The sequence below is a fragment of the Scyliorhinus torazame genome, chromosome 3 (genome assembly GCF_047496885.1).
Source record: "Scyliorhinus torazame isolate Kashiwa2021f chromosome 3, sScyTor2.1, whole genome shotgun sequence".
Lineage (NCBI taxonomy): Eukaryota > Metazoa > Chordata > Chondrichthyes > Carcharhiniformes > Scyliorhinidae > Scyliorhinus > Scyliorhinus torazame.
Window position 1 is genome coordinate 135,701,768 of NC_092709.1, and position 16,423 is coordinate 135,718,190.

At 56.8% G+C, this 16,423-nt stretch overlaps 1 protein-coding gene across 1 annotated transcript in view; it reads right to left on the reverse strand.

Moving 5' to 3' along the window:
- Nucleotides 1-16,423, reverse strand: part of prkg2 (protein kinase cGMP-dependent 2) — a 187,100-nt gene that overhangs the window by 70,865 nt on the left and 99,812 nt on the right. Inside the window, exon 13 of the mRNA XM_072496242.1 lies at nt 9,090-9,237. Coding sequence (XP_072352343.1) covers nt 9,090-9,237 — 148 coding nt within the window. The remainder of the gene's footprint in view (nt 1-9,089; nt 9,238-16,423) is intronic.

Sequence of the window (16,423 nt, forward strand, 5' to 3'; positions counted from 1 at the left end):
ACCCCACCGTCGACAACCTCCTCCTTGATCTCTACACATACTTGTTCCTGTTGTCACAGGATGTCCATGTACACTCTCATATTGACCCTGGAGCTACAAGCCATCACCTTTCACCCTCCCTTAGTTAGCTTTCAGCTACCCTTCAACAGCCCCGAAGCTCACTTCATCACCCTTGCCCTGCCTTTGGTGACACTTGACCCACTCACCATCAAGGTAGATCAATTGTATGTCAGCCCAGAGCTGGCCTCATCACCTTTGCCCTGCCCCTTGGCTCCACCAAACTGCTTGCCATTACCCTAGACCTGCCATCCATGATCCTCGTTCCCACTGTTAACTTTAATTCACACAACCTTACCACTGACCTTCCCTCTATCATGATTCACCTCCTGTCCATGAAGATAGGCTTTCCCTACATTGCTCATCTCCACTCCTCTGCTCTCATGAGCCTTCATAGGGCAGTTGTGACCCAACCTCCCTCAATCAACCATCCCCCCCACCTCAGTGGTCACCCTCCTCCCTGGGATAGTCATGCCCTGACCTCCCTGGGCAACCACCAACCCCCCCCCCCCCCCTCCTTCAGTCAGCCATGCCCTGACCTCCTTGGGCAGTTGCCACCCTCTCTCCCTCCCTCAGTAAACCGTGTCTTGACCTCCTCGGGCAGTCACCACCCTCCCTCCCTCAGTCAGCCATGTCCGTACCACCCTGGAGAGCTGCCACCCCCTCTCCTTCAGACAGCCATATCCTGACCTCCCTGGACAGCCACCAATGCAATAGCTCAGCCTCCTCCTCAACCCTGGTCCAAAAAAGTTCCCCATCCAAGAAAAGCAGCTTCTCTTCACTCCAAGTCCAGGGCGACTGCCCACCACATTTAACCAGTGGTGAATTTGAAGGCCCGTGTTTTTCGTTTGCTCCTAGCTTAATTGCAAAGGTACAATTCAATCCAGAAAACTTGTGTTTTAATCAGTATGCGTGACATGCAAATGCATTAAAAATAGGTTCTCACTCCTTGCGATCAGGATTCGCCTTTAATCTCGCACCAACCTAATTCCTAACTTTCATTCTGTTGCTGGGAAGCTGGTACTTTGAAAAAAAATATTTTTATTGGCATTTCCCATATTATAAGCAGTTGTATATATACACATTACATTTTTCTCGCCCGCGCTAATTTCCTTTATTATACAGAGAGGTTTAGTTTGGCCTTCGTTTAACTGACCCTATGTGCATTTTGTTGCCCTCTGGATCGGCCTATGGTTCCTCCCCCTTCCCCGTTGTCCCCCCCCCCCCCCCCCCCCCCCCCCCCCCCCCCGGCTTTGGCTGTGCTTTTCGTTTATTTTCCGGACAGAATGGAAAAAAAAAAGGGGGGTGGTGCCCCCCCCCCCTCACCTCTCGTGGTTTCCCCACCTTCCTTCTGCCTCCCCGCCCCCCCCCCACCCCCCCCACACCCCGCCCCGGGTTGCGCAGTCTTTTGGTACCTCATCTAAGTGTTATTTTTAAAAAGTTCTTGTCATGATATTCAAACACACACATCATGATGGACACACCAACAGACAAATTAGAGCACACAACACCACAACCAATCACACACAAGGACACCAACCACATAAAAGCACGAGCACAACACCTAGTGGACAGTAGGTCTGGGGACAAAGACACGGACAAGACCTGTTACAAGATCACAAACAGGGAATCCCCACGTGCAGAGTATCAAGACAAAACTGTACATAGAAAGTTTAAATAAAATAGCGTTGTACCATATACAACCGTGTTGGCTCATCTGTGTGTCAGAACGGCCAACACCACATGGTACAGGAGTGGATTGATACCTGCCAACTAACCTGCCATTCTGGACATGGACCGCACCGACAAACCGCAGCCGTTGCAAGTTGCGGGGAACCTAGGTACCAATTGGAAGCTCTTCAGGCAGCGATTTGACCTGTACATCCGAGCCAACGAAAAACAGAGTGCCTCGGATGAAACGAAGATTGCAATGCTCCTCTTCTACGCGGGTCAGCACGCCCTCGTCGTCTTCAACTCACTGGTGTTCGAAGAAGGCGAAAACCAATCCAAGTATGACACGGTCATCCTCAAACTGGACCAGCACTTTAAGGTTGAAGTGAATGAAAGTTTTGAAAGATACCTCTTTCAGCAACGCCTGCAAGGTAAGGAGGAGCTTTTTCAACCCTTTTTGACGCACCTCCGGATTCTAGCGCAGTCCTGCGGTTACGGCAGCATCACAGAGTCCATGATCAGGGACCAGATTGTTTTTGGCGTTGCCTCTAGTGGCCTACGCCAGCAGCTTCTTAAAATAAAAAGCCTCACCTTAGCATCTGCTGTGGAAGCCTGTGTCCTCCACGAGAATGCAACCTGCCGTTTTGCCCGATTTCAGGCGTCCGAGTTGGCACGGAGGGGGTCCCCAGCCGTCGAATCGGCAAGCCAGGCGGCCCATGACGCCGAACGCATCCAGGCCATCGATTACTTCCCGACCCACGGCCCGGACGACAGCGGCCGCTTCCCGCGCTTTTCGTGGTCTCCCGTGCTGGTGCGCGCCAAAAATAACGGCCACATCGAGGGACGCACTGCGCAGGCGCGCCCACCGCAAGATCGCACTGCGCATGCGCAGTGGCGCAACGAACGCCGTGACGTCATGACGTGCGGCAATTGTGGAGCTGTACACTTAAAAGGGCAATGTCCTGCTAAAAACCGACAGTGCCTCAGATGTGGCAAGATGGGCCACTATGCTGCCCACTGTCGTTCGGCTCAACCCATGGATCCTGCACATCCCCGACAATCTCGCAGACAAGTCAGGACCGTCCAGCCCACGCATCAAGACTTCCAGTTAAGTGATGCAGATGACCAGGATGCCTTCCGTGTTTCCATCATCGATGTCAACAAGGTCAATGCCATCAATCCAGCCGATGAGTGGTGTGCCACCCTGACAGTCAACCCGAACCCGTCGCAAGCCCATTAGACTGGACTTATAACACCGTTCATATGTCTAACAAGTTACACAATTTTATATGATAACCTGTTGTTGTTTATCGTTCCAGATATCGTCTGACTGGACCACTGTTCAAGTTTTTTTTTCTCGTTCGCATTCATGTTCTGTTATGGTACAACCTTGTTCATGTGACGCACCCGACATCGCCCCATGTAAATGGGTACGTCATATGCACATGCTGTACACAACACACACACACTCTTAGATGCACTCACGACGCGATCATATTTATTACCACGTAGGCACATATCTTTGTAAAAAGGGGGGGATGTCGTGATATTCAAACACACACATCATGATGGACACACCAACAGACAAATCAGAGCACACAACACCACAACCAATCACACACAAGGACACCAACCACATAAAAGCACGAGCACGACACCTAGTGGACAGTAGGTCTGGGGACAAAGACACGGACAAGACCTGTTACAAGATCACAAACAGGGAATCCCCTCGTGCAGAGTATCAAGACAAAACTGTACATAGAAAGTTTAAATAAAATAGCGTTGTACCATATACAACCGTGTTGGCTCATCTGTGTGTCAGAACGCCCAACACCACAGTTCTTATTAGGTCACTACTCGTTGCTGGCCTCGAACAGGTTTTGGAACAGGCCGACTCCTACCCCCAAGTATCCAGGAAGCCTTCCTCTGACCCTCGGGTGGCGTACTTAATCTTCTCCAGGTGGAGAAATTCTGAAAGGTCAGCGAGCCAGTCTGCAACTGTGGGTGGTGCTGCCGGTCGCCAGCCGAGCAGGATTCTCCGCCGTGCGATTAGGGAAGCGAAAGCAAGGGCATTGGCCCCCTTCCCCATGTGTAACTCTGGCTGCTCCGATACCTCGAAGATTGCCACTATTGGGCATGGCATCACCCTCACCCCCACAACCTTGGACATTGCCTCAGAGAACATTGTCCAGAACCCAGCAAGCTTGGGGCAAGCCCAAAACATGTGGGTGTGGTTGGCCGGGCCCCTCTGGCACCGCTCACATTTGTCCTCCACCTTCGGGAAGAACCTTCTCATTCGGGTTCTGGTCAGGTGCGCTCTGTGCGCCACTTTGAGCTGCATTAGGCTTAGCCTTGCGCAGGAGGAGGTGGAGTTCACCCTGCTCAGTGCTTCGCTCCAGAGTCCCCACCCTACCTCTGTCCCCAGATCGTCCTCCCATTCTTGTCTGGTCCCGTTCAGTGTCCGGGCTCTGTCCAGTAGCTGTCTGTATATTTTCCCACATAGCCCCCCCTCACTACTTGTGCCTATCAGGTCCTCTAGTAGTGTGGTTTCTGGGGCCCCGGGATACCCTACCGTCTCCTTGCGGAGCAAGTGTTTTATTTGGAGGTGTCTCATTTCCTGTCCTTTTGCTAGCTTCCACTTCCTCGTCAGTTCGTCTAGTGTCGCCAGTCTGTGCCCTACGTAGAAGTCCCCGACCATCACCGTGCCCCCGTCCCACCTCCATCTTTTGAAGGTGGTATCTAGCATGGCTGGGGGAAATCCGTGATTGCCACATATGGGAGCCATGGGGGGCATTTTGGTTATCCCGAAGTGTTGTCTCAGCTGGGTCCACGTTCTCAGCGTGGCAGCTACCACTGGGCTCATTGTGTATCTTGTTGAGGAGGATGGGAGTGCTGCTGTAGCCAGGGCCCGGAGGGTCGTTCCTTTACAGGATGCCTCCTCCATTTGTACCCAATCTGTGTCGGGTTCTTGTACCCATCCCCTCACTCTTTCTGCCGTTGCTGCCCAGTGGTAGTATTGTAGGTTTGGTAAGGCCAAGCCCCCTTTGATTTTCCTTCTTTGCAGTGTCTGTTTTGGGATTCTCGGGTTCTTACCCCCCCACACAAACGCCATGATTAGATTGTCTACGTTTTGGAAAACGGTCTTGGGGATGAAGATCGGAATGGATCTAAACAGGAAGAGAAACCTCGGCAGTACGTTCATCTTGATCGTCTGCACTCCCCCCGCCAGGGAGAGTGGGAGTGAGCCCCACCTTTGAAGGTCTTTTCTTACTACCTCCACCAGGCTGGTCAGGTTCCACTTGTGGATCTGTGTCCAGTCCCTGGTTATCTGGATTCCCAGAATCCGCTCTGGGCTGTTTTGAACGGGAGACCCTCCAGCTCTCTCCCTCCCCCATTTGGGTTCACTGGGAATGCCTCGCTTTTGCCTAGGTTAAGTTTGTAGCCCGACAAGGTTCCAAACTCTTTCAGTATTTGCAGTATTGCCTTCAGTCCCTCCTGTGGCTTCGAGCCATGGAGGAGCAGGTCACCTGCATAGAGTGAGACTCTGTGCTCTCTGTCTCCTCTCCGGATTCCCTTCCAGCTTTTCGCGTCCCGCAGGGCTATCGTCAGGGGGTCGATGGCTAGCGCGAACAAGAGTGGGGACAGGGGGCAGCCCTGTCTTGTTCCTCTCTGCAGCTGGAAGTATTTAGAGCTGGTGGTGTTAGTTCGGACACTCCCTTTGGGAGCGTTGTACAGGAATCTCCCCCAGGCGGTGAACCCCGCTCCTAGCCCAAACCGTTCCAGTACCTCAAGGAGATATTTCCATTCGACTCTGTGGAAGGCCTTTTCTGCGTCCAGGGAGACGATCACTTCTGGTGTTCTCTCCCGGGAGGGGGGGGGGAAGGGTCATTATTACATTCAGCAGCCGCCTGATGTTCGCTGTGAGCTGCCTACCCTTGACAAAGCCCGTTTGGTCCTCTGCGACCACCTCTGGTACACAGCCCTCCAGCCTTTTGGCCAGGACCTTTGCGAGTATTTTCACGTCCACATTCAGCAGTGAAATGGGTCTGTATGATCCACATTCCATCGGGTCTTTATCTTTTTTGGGTATCAGTGAAATTGTGGCCTGCGCTAGCGTATGGGGTAGGGTGCCCCTTGCCAGTGGGTCCGCGAACATGTCCCTTAGGTGTGGGGCCAGGACTGGTGCAAATCTTTTGTAGAAGTCTGCCGGGAACCCGTCGGGTCCCGGTGCTTTCCCCTCCTGCATGGAGCTGATGCTCTCCATGATTTCTCCCAGATTTATTGGTGCTTCCAGCTCCCCCCTTTTGTCTTCCCCCACAACTGGTAGTTCCAGTCCATCAAGGAACTGTTTCATCCCCGCACCCCTGTTGGGGGGCTCGGAGGCGTACAGTCCCCGATAGAAGGTATCAAATGCTCAATTGACCTCCTTTGGTTCTGTTACCAGTCTGCCTCTGCTATCCTTTACCTGCGCTATTTCCCTTGTGGCTGCCTGCTTTCTCAGCTGGCGAGCCAATAGGCGGCCAGCCTTGTGTCCGTCTTCGTAAAAGGTCCCCTGTGTCTGGCGGAGTTGGTACACTGCTTTCCTAGTGGATAGCAGGTTAAAGTCCATTTGCAGCTTTTTTCTCTCCGCCAGCAGCTCTACAGTCGGGGCCTCGGAGTATTTTCTGTCGACTTCCAGGATGGAGTCCACCAGTTTTGCCTGGCCACCCTCTCTTCCCTATCTTTCCTTGCCTTATAGGCTATGATCTCTCCTCTAATTACGGCCTTCAGTGCCTCCCAGAACGTGGAGGGTGAGACCTCCCCATTTTGGTTGTTACTAACGTAGTCGCCTATGACCCACAAAGTTTTTTGACAGCAGGCCTTGTCGGCCAGGAGGTCCGTGTCCAGCCTCCACGTGGTGCGCTGGGCCCGGCCTGTCTCCAACCTCACATCCATAGTGTGGAGGGAAGCTGGTACTTTACCTCCCGCTCAATTAAGAGCCTTGACCCGGCTCATTTTCTGCTCCGAAGAGCAATGTGAAGTATGCACACGCTAACTTCTTTATCAATATAGTATCTGGAACGCTTCATGTCAGAGAAGAATTTGCATGCTGCAGATGCCATTTTGGAACACTAAGGAGACTTTCAGCATTCATTAAATAGACACTATCAGGCTCAACTTCAACTCCCGAGGAATGGTAATCGAATGGTGAGTTATATCTGGTAATATGTAAGGCTACAAGCGTTATCCGAGCGCTTCATAACCAACTATTCAAACCACACTTAGAGTGGTCCACTTTGAAAATCATTCCTTGAAAAGATATATATGCTGTGCAAAATGGATAGAAAGAGCAGCAACTGAAAATGGAGGTCATAGAATCCCTACAGTGCAGGAGGCCATTCAGCCCATCGAGACTGCACCAACCCTCTGAAAGAGCACCTTGTCCAGGCCCATTCTCCTGTCCTATCCCTGTAATCCCACCTCACCTGCACATCTTTGGACTGTGGGGGGAAACCGGAACACTCAGAGGAAACCCACGCAGACATGGGGAGAACGCGCAAACTCCATATGGACAGTCACTCGAGGCTGGAATTGAATCCGGGTTCCTGGCGCTGTGAGGCAGCAGTGCTAACCACTGAGCCACCATGCTGCCATGTCTAAAAGATTAGAGAAATGTAAATGTCCCAATGAAGGTGAGTTCATTAAGTGATCAAGCAAAATGAACTCCAATTATTCATTCAAATGAGGGAAGTAGGACCAAAGAACATAAATGGAAATGTGAGAAACATGAATTTAAAACAGAAATCAGGCACTACCTCACGACTTAAAGAATGATAGATATTTGGAGTCATTTGCCAATGCTACATTGGGAAAAGTAGTGTACGGGCTGGGGGGAGGGGAGGAGCGGGGATTCAGATCATGGAAAAGAGCTTTATGGAACATAATTTTTATGCTTGACATTTCTTTTTCTCATTGTTCCTAATAATAATAATCTTTATTGTCACAAGTAGGCTTACATTAACACTGCAATGCAGTTACTGTGAAAAGCATGGTGGGAGAATTAAGAATGTCCAAATTACCGACCAGTACGTCTTTCGGGACTTGTAAAGTCAATGGTCATTCGGATTAAGATAAGGATTAGGATAAGTAAGGTAACCAGTAGCTCTCATAAAGTAACTGAGGGAAAGCATTTATCTTATTGGCTTGTGTTCTTCATTCCAAAAAGAGAGGGTGCACAATATATACAAATTAACAAGTTTCTGCTGCAAATTTTACAGAGATGGAAAAGTCTGGATGATAAGCAAAAACACAATTGTTATAAAAAACCAGGGGCGGGATTCTCCTCAACCGGCGCGATGTCCGCCGACTGACGCCAAAAACGGCATGGATCAGTCCGGCATCGCGCCGCCCCTCACATTGATGGGCTAGGCCCGCTCCGGAGTGATTTCCGCCCCGCCGGCTGGCGGGAATGGCCTTTGGCGCCCAGCCAGCTGGCACGGAAATGACTTTTCCGTGCGACGCATGCGCGGGAGCGTTAGCGGCCGCTCACGGCATCCCCGCGCATGCGCAGTGGAGGGGGTCTCTTCCGCCTCCGCCATAGTGAAGACCGTGGCGAAGGCGGAAGGAAAAGAGTGCCCCCACGGCACAGGCCCGCCCGCGGATCGGTGGGCCCCGATCGCAGGCCAGGCCACTCTGGGGGCACCCTCCGGGGCCAGATCGCCCCGCGCTCCCCCCAGGACCCTGGAGCCCGCCCGCGCCGCCTTGTCCCGCCGTTCGAAAGGTGGTTCAATGCACACCGGCTGGTGTGGGTTGACAGCGGCGGAACTTCGGCCCATCGCGGACCGGAGAATCGCCGGGGGTGGGCCCGCCGACTGGCGCGATTTCCGTCGACCGGCGAGGCGCGATTCCCGCCCCCGCCGAATCTCCGGTGGCGGAGAATTCGGTACACGGCGGGGGCGGGATTCACGCCGGCCACCGGCGATTCTCCGACCTGGTGGGGGGTTGGAGAATCGCGCCTCAGAGCAGTGCTAAGTCTAACTGAGATGAAACTCTGTTGGGACAGTACTGAGTGGAATTCCTGATATCATGAGATAGACCCAAAAGTAGGCAAGGTTCAGTTAAAGCAGCATCACTGAAAAAGTAATGGAAGTGTCTGGGTTGAAACTGGTCTTTGGCTATAGTACAAAATTGGCAATAATAAATCATCAGCCTGTTTTACACCCCACCAGCTTTCCTATTCTACTCTATTTTGGTCGATAGAAAAGAACATTGGGCAGAGTGTAAAACAGGCCACCAAATCACTATCACCAATGTTAGTCCACACATTTCTGACCACTGAAAAAGTGCAATGTCACATTTTCTATAGGAGGAAATCTCCTTACCAGCTCAACTCTCCCAAATCCACCTACTCCCAAGGTGGTGACGATCTCCAGGTTTCTGAATGGGGATGTTGGCGAAAATGTGGCAACCTTCTCCTTCAACTCAATCATCTCCACAGAGATTTCTCCTCCATGTCCAGGTGTGGATGTTCTATGTCGGATAAGATATTTAAATAGTAAAACCCAAGAGCAAAATCCAACATCTGTTTTAATTCTTTAATAGATGCATTTCCACACACTGTCCTCGGAAATGTTCTGGTTAAGCCCACAGACCCAGGAAAGAATCAAGAACTTTAATTAATCAAAGACATGCTGGCAAGTGGTAAATAAGGGAAGCGATCTCTCGAGAACTGGAATCATACCAATATAACATTTCAATTCAATTAGCGAAAGGGATAAACCAGACAACTATAAACCAACGACCCCTAGCATAACAGTGAGTAAGCATCAAAGACCATAGTATGGGATTAAATTAATACTAATTTTGCAAGATTTCATAGAATTTCATAGAATTTACAGTGCAGAAGGAGGCCATTCGGCCCATCGAGTCTGCACCGGCTCTTGGAAAGAGCACCCTACCCAAGGTCAACACCGCCACCCTATCCCCATAACCCAGTAACCCCACCCAACACTAAGGGCAATTTTGGACACTAAGGGCAATTTATCATGGCCAATCCACCTTACCTGCACATCTTTGGACTGTGGGAGGAAACCGGAGCACCCGGAGGAAACCCACGCACACACGGGGAGGATGTGCAGACCCCGCACAGACAGTGACCCAAGCCGGAATCGAACCTGGGACCCTGGAGCTGTGAAGCAATTGTGCTATCCACAAGGCTACCGTGCTGCCCAGATGTGAGATTGAACTTCACCAAGAGCATACAAAAAGGTAGAACATCAGCCAGAATATCTGTCAGATATTTTTATTACTCTAAGTTAATAAAAAGAGAAATTGGTTTTGGATTATAATGATGTGGAGATGCCGGCGTTGGACTGGGGTGGGCACAGTAAGAAGTCTCACAACACCAGGTTAAAGTCCAACAGGTTTGTTTCAAACACTAGCTTTCGGAGCACAGCTCCTTCCTCAGGTGAATCACCTGAGGAAGCAGCAGTGCTCCGAAAGCTAGTGATTCGAAACAAACCTGTTTGTCTTTAACCTGGTGTTGTAAGACTTCTTACCATGGATTAGAATGGACAGTCAAATCAATATTGCTTGATTAGTGTCTGTTTTGTTTGCCAAGATGAGGGAAAATAGTGTAGTCAATGGGTCAATATTCTTTTTTAAAAGATCTGGGCAATGAAAAGGGCTCTGAATTTTAGGCATATTAATAGAGGTTTGATTCATATCGGGGTGAGGGAGAATGTCTATTATTGAGGGAAAATGGAACGGGATAACGTTTCCTCATTCCTTTCCTATGTTCTTATTCCAATTGCATTTCAGAGCTGATACATTCAAGGCTATAGATTCCACTGGAGTTCCCATTTGATAGGCACGAGCAGATACCCAACACCCTCCCTCCAATTTTTTCTTCCTGTAAGAACAGGTCTAGTATCTGGACAACTGCACAATCCCAAAGTTCCGTTGCTGAGATAAGCAGCTCAGTGGGTGAGGGAATGGGGATGCATTTCCACTCATGAGTCCTTTGTGGTCTGATGCACTGGCTTCTCGATATAAAAGCACACAATGGAGCTGTACCACTGGGATTTTGAGGTGCACAGTAAATTGCAGAAAGTTACTGAACATTTTATCTTTCTTATGGCAATGCTAAAGTACTATAGAGGCATACTAATGGGTAATGGAAACAGAATAGTGTCCCATAATTACACCAACACATCACCAGCTTTAAAGTTGTCTGGTGAAACACAGAGAAAAGAAGGAACAAAGTACAAGGATTTTGGATAACAAAAGTACGGCAACATAATAGTTCTGATCTCTATGGAATGTGTATACAACACAATAAATGTGCATGCTGTAAAGAGCAACGGCAAATGTTGAATAGATGCACATTAAATTTAGCTGATCAATAGATACCAAGCTTTGCGAAAATCAACTGAAAGAAGACTAGCTACTAGAAACGCACACACTGTGGCTCTTTGATTTCATTGTCAGGTTTAGACAGATTTACGTCAATGCTTAAATGGCCTGGGAACTCAACCACAGTGATAACAGATGTTCAAAAATGTCACTATGTCAGTTAATTGTCCTTTGCTCTTCAGGCAATTAAAGATTAAACAATGCAATTATCTGTAAAATATTACCTCGCATAAAAATTTGGCCCGTGTTATGTTGAACAAAGGATTATGCAAAGAAGCTGCACCCTAGTGTCAGTGATTACGTGCATCTGTCACTGTGATACGCAGTGTACAGATCAGGTTTGATCTTTGATCTACCTTGAGTTAACTAATCTGACTGAGGAGGAACGTGGAGTCACATAATGTTCTCTCTGGGCCAAAGAGAAGAACACTTGACAAGTATTGACTGCCTCATGTCTAGACATTCGGTAACGAGGCACCTGTTTGACAATAGCAAATCACATTTGTACAGCTGATTTCAAGTTGGGTGGAATGGCGCCACACTGCCCCCCGTCACTGCCTTCCCCTGCCCCCATCACAGCCTCCCCCCCTGCCCACATCACTGCCTCCCTCTGCCCCTGTCACTGCCTCCCCCGGCCGCCCGTCACTGCCTCCCCCTGCCCCCGTCACTGCCTCCCCCTACCCCCGTCACTGCCTCCCCCTGCCCCCGTCACTGCCTCCCCCTGCCCCCGTCACTGCCTCCCCCTACACCCGTCACTGCCTCCCCCTGCCCCTGTCACTGCCTCCCCCTTCCCCCGTCACTGCCTCCCCCTGCCCCCGTCACTGCCCCCCGTCACTGCTTCCCCCTGCCCCCGTCACTGCCACCCCCTGCCCCCGTCACTGCCTCCCCCTGCCCCCGTCACTGCCCCCCAGTCACTGCCTCCCCCTGCCCCCGTCACTGCCTCCCCCTGCCCCCGTCACTGCCTCCCCCTGCCCCCGTCACTGCCTCCCCCTACCCCGTCACTGCCTCCCCCTGCCCCCGTCACTGCCTCCCCCTGCCTCCCATCACTGCCTCCCCCTGCCCCTGTCACTGCCCCCCGTCACTGCCTCCCCCTGCCCCCGTCACTGCCTCCCCCTGCCCCCGTCACTGCCTCCCCCTTCCCCCGTCACTGCCTCCCCCTGCCCCCGTCACTGCCCCCGTCACTGCTTCCCCCTGCCCCCGTCACTGCTTCCCCCTGCCCCCGTCACTGCCTCCCCCTGCCCCTGTCACTGCCCCCCGTCACTGCATCCCCCTGCCCCCGTCACTGCCTCCCCCTGCCCCGTCACTGCCTCCCCCTGCCCCCGTCACTGCCTCTCCCCTGCCCCGTCACTGCCTCACCACCAGCCCCCGTCACTGCCCACCCCCGTCACTGCTTCCCCCTGCCCCCATCACTGCCTCCCCCTGCCCCCGTCACTGCCTCCCCCTGCCGCTCGTCACTGCCTCTCCCTGCCCCTGTCACTGCCTCCCCCCCGGCCCCCGTCACTGCCTCCCCCTGCCCCGTCACTGCCTCCCCCTGCCCCTGTCACTGCCTCCCCCCCGGCCCCCGTCACTGCCTCCCCCTGCCCCGTCACTGCCTCCCACTGCCCCTGTCACTGCCTCCCCCCCGGCCCCCGTCACTGCCTCCCCCCCGCCCCCGTCACTGCCTCCCCCCTGCCCCCGTCACTGCCTCCCCCTGCCCCCGTCACTGCCTCCCCCTGCCCCCATCACTGCCTCCCCCTGCCCCCGTCACTGCCTCCCCCCGGCCCCCATCACTGCCTCCCCATGCCGCCCGTCACTGCCTCCCCCCCTGCCCCGTCACTGCCTCCCCCTGCCCCCGTCACTGCCTCCCCCTGCCCCCGTCACTGCCTCCCCTTGCCCCCGTCACTGCCTCCCCCTGCCCCCGACACTGCCTCCCCCTGGCCCCATCACTGCCTCCCCCTGCCGCCCGTCACTGCCTCCCCCTCTGCCCCGTCACTGCCTCCCCCTGCCCCCGTCACTGCCTCCCCCTGCCCCCGTCACTGCCTCCCCCTGCCCCCGTCACTGCCTCCCCCTGCCCCCGACACTGCCTCCCCCTGGCCCCATCACTGCCTCCCCCTGCCCCGTCACTGCCTCCCCCTGCCCCCGTGACTGCCTCCCCCTGCCCCCGTGACTGCCTCCCCCTGCCCCCGTCACTGCCTCCCCCGGCCCCCGTCACTGCCTCCCCCTGCCCCCATCACTGCCTCCACCTGCCCCCGTCACTGCCTCTCCCCTGCCCCCGTCACTGCCTCGCCCCCAGCCCCCGTCACTGCCTCCCCCTGCCCCCGTCACTGCCTCCCCCTGCCCCCGTATCTGCCCCCCGTCACTGCCTCCCCCTGCCCCCGTCACTGCCTCCCCCTGCCCCCGTCACTGCCTCCCACTGCCCCCCGTCACTGCCTCCCCCTGCCCCCGTCACTGCCCCTCCCGTCACTGCCTCACCCTGCCCACGTCACTGCATTCCCCTACCCCCGTCACTGCCTCCCCCTGCCCCCGTCACTGCCTCCCCCTGTCTCCCGTCACTGCCTCCCCCTGCCCCCGTCACTGCCCCCGTCACTGCCTCCCCCTGCCCCCGTCACTGCCTCCCCCTGCCCCCGTCACTGCCCCCGTCACTGCCCCCCGTCACTGCCTCCCCCTGCCCCCGTCACTGCCTCCCCCTGCCCCCGTCACTGCCTCCCCCTGCCCCCGTCACTGCCTCCCCCTGCCCCCGTCACTGCCTCCCCCACTGCCCCCATCACTGCCTCCCCCTGCCGCCCGTAACTGCCGCTCGTCACTGCCTCCCCCCCCTGCCCCCATCATTGCCTCCCCCTGCCCCCCATCACTGCCTCCCCCTGCCCCCGTCACTGCCTCCCCCTACCCCCGTCACTGCCTCCCCCTGCCCCAGTCACTGCCTCCCCCTGCCCCCCGTCACTGCCTCCCCCTGCCCCCGTCACTGCCTCTCCCCCTTGCACCCGGTCACTGCCTCCCCCTGACCCCGTCACTGCCTCCCCCTGCCCCCCCGTCACTGCCTCGCCCCCTTGCACCCGGTCACTGCTTCCTCCTCTGCCTCCGTCACTGCCTCCCCCTGCCCCCCGTCACTGCCTCCCCCTGCCCCCCGTCACTGCCTCCCCCTGCCCCCCGTCACTGCCTCCCCCTGCCCCCCGTCACTGCCTCCCCCTGCCCCCGTCACTGCCTCCCCCTGCCCCGTCACTGCCTCCCCCTGCCCCCGTCACTGCCTCCCCCTGCCCCCGTCACTGCCTCCCCCTGCCCCCGTCACTGCCTCCCCCTGCCCCGTCACTGCCTCCCCCTGCCCCCCGTTACTGCCTCTCCCCCTTGCACCCGGTCACTGCCTCCCCCCATGCCCCCGTCACTGCCTCCCCCTGCCCCCCCCTGCCACTACCGTCCCCCCTGCCCCCCGCCACTGCCTCCCCTACCCCTGTCATTGCCTCCCCCTGCACCTCGTCATTGCCTCCCCCAGCTCCCGTCACTGCCTCCCCCCTGCCCCTGTCACTGCCTCCCCCCTGCCACCATCACTGCCTCGCCCTGCCCCCGTCACTGCCTCCCCCAGCCCCCGTCACTGCCTCCCCCTGCCCCCATCACTGCCTCCCCCTGCCCCCGTCACTGTGTCCTCCTTCAGCCCGTCACTGGCTCCCCCTGCCCCCGTCACTGCCTCCCCCCTGCGTCCCGTCACTGTGTCCTCCTTCAGCCCGTCACTGGCTCCCCCTGCCCCCGTCACTGCCTCCCCCCTGCGTCCCGTCACTGTGTCCTCCTTCAGCCCGTCACTGCCTCCCCCTGCCCCCGTCACTGCCTCCCCCCTGCGTCCCGTCACTGTGTCCTCCTTCAGCCCGTCACTGGCTCCCCCTGCCCCCGTCACTGCCTCCCCCCTGCGTCCCGTCACTGTGTCCTCCTTCAGCCCGTCACTGGCTCCCCCTGCCCCCGTCACTGCCTCCCCCCTGCGTCCCGTCACTGTGTCCTCCTTCAGCCCGTCACTGGCTCCCCCTGCCCCCGTCACTGCCTCCCCCCTGCGTCCCGTCACTGTGTCCTCCTTCAGCCCGTCACTGCCTCCCCCTGCCCCCGTCACTGCCTCCCCCCTGCGTCCCGTCACTGTGTCCTCCTTCAGCCCGTCACTGGCTCCCCCTGCCCCCGTCACTGCCTCCCCCCTGCGTCCCGTCACTGTGTCCTCCTTCAGCCCGTCACTGCCTCCCCCTGCCCCCATCACTACCTCCCCCTGCCCCCCGTCACTGCCTCCCCCTGCCCCCATCACTGCCTCCCCCTGCCCCCGTCACTGCCTCCCCCCTGCGTCCCGTCACTGTGTCCTCCTTCAGCCCGTCACTGCCTCCCCCTGCCCCCGTCACTGCCTCCCCCCTGCGTCCCGTCACTGTGTCCTCCTTCAGCCCGTCACTGGCTCCCCCTGCCCCCTGTCACTGCCTCCCCCCTGCTCCCTGTCACTGCCTCCCCCCTGCCCCCCGTCACTGCCTCCCCCCTGCCCCCATCACTGCCTCCCCCTGCCCCGTCACTGCCTCCCCCTGCCCCCGTCACTGCCTCCCCCTGCCCCGTCACTGCCTCCCCCTGCCCCCCGTTACTGCCTCTCCCCCTTGCACCCAGTCACTGCCTCCCCCCCTGCCCCCGTCACTGCCTCCCCCTGCCCCCCCCGCCACTACCGTCCCCCCTGCCCCCGCCACTGCCTCCCCTACCCCTGTCATTGCCTCCCGCTGCACCCCGTCATTGCCTCCCCCAGCTCCCGTCACTGCCTCCCCCCTGCCCCTGTCACTGCCTCCCCCCTGCCACCATCACTGCCTCGCCCTGCCCCCGTCACTGCCTCCCCCTGCCGCCGTCACTGCCTCCCCCTGCGTCCCGTCACTGTGTCCTCCTTCAGCCCGTCACTGCCTCCCCCTGCCCCCGTCACTGCCTCCCCCTGCCCCCCACTGCCACTACCGTCCACCCTGCCCCCCGCCACTGCCTCCCCTACCCCTGTCATTGCCTCCCCCTGCACCCCGTCATTGCCTCCCCCAGCTCCCGTCACTGCCTCCCCCCTGCCCCTGTCACTGCCTCCCCCCTGCCACCATCACTGCCTCCCCATGCCCCCGTCACTACCTCCCACTGCCCCCGTCACTGCCTCCCCCTGACCCCATCACTGCCTCCCCCTGCCCCCGTCACTGCCTCCCCCTGCCCCCGTCACTGCCTCCCCCCTGCGTCCCGTCACTGTGTCCTCCTTCAGCCCGTCACTGCCTCCCCCTGCCCCCGTCACTGCCTCCCCCCTGCGTCCCGTCACTGTGTCCTGCTTCAGCCCGTCACTCGCTCCCCCTGCCCCCTG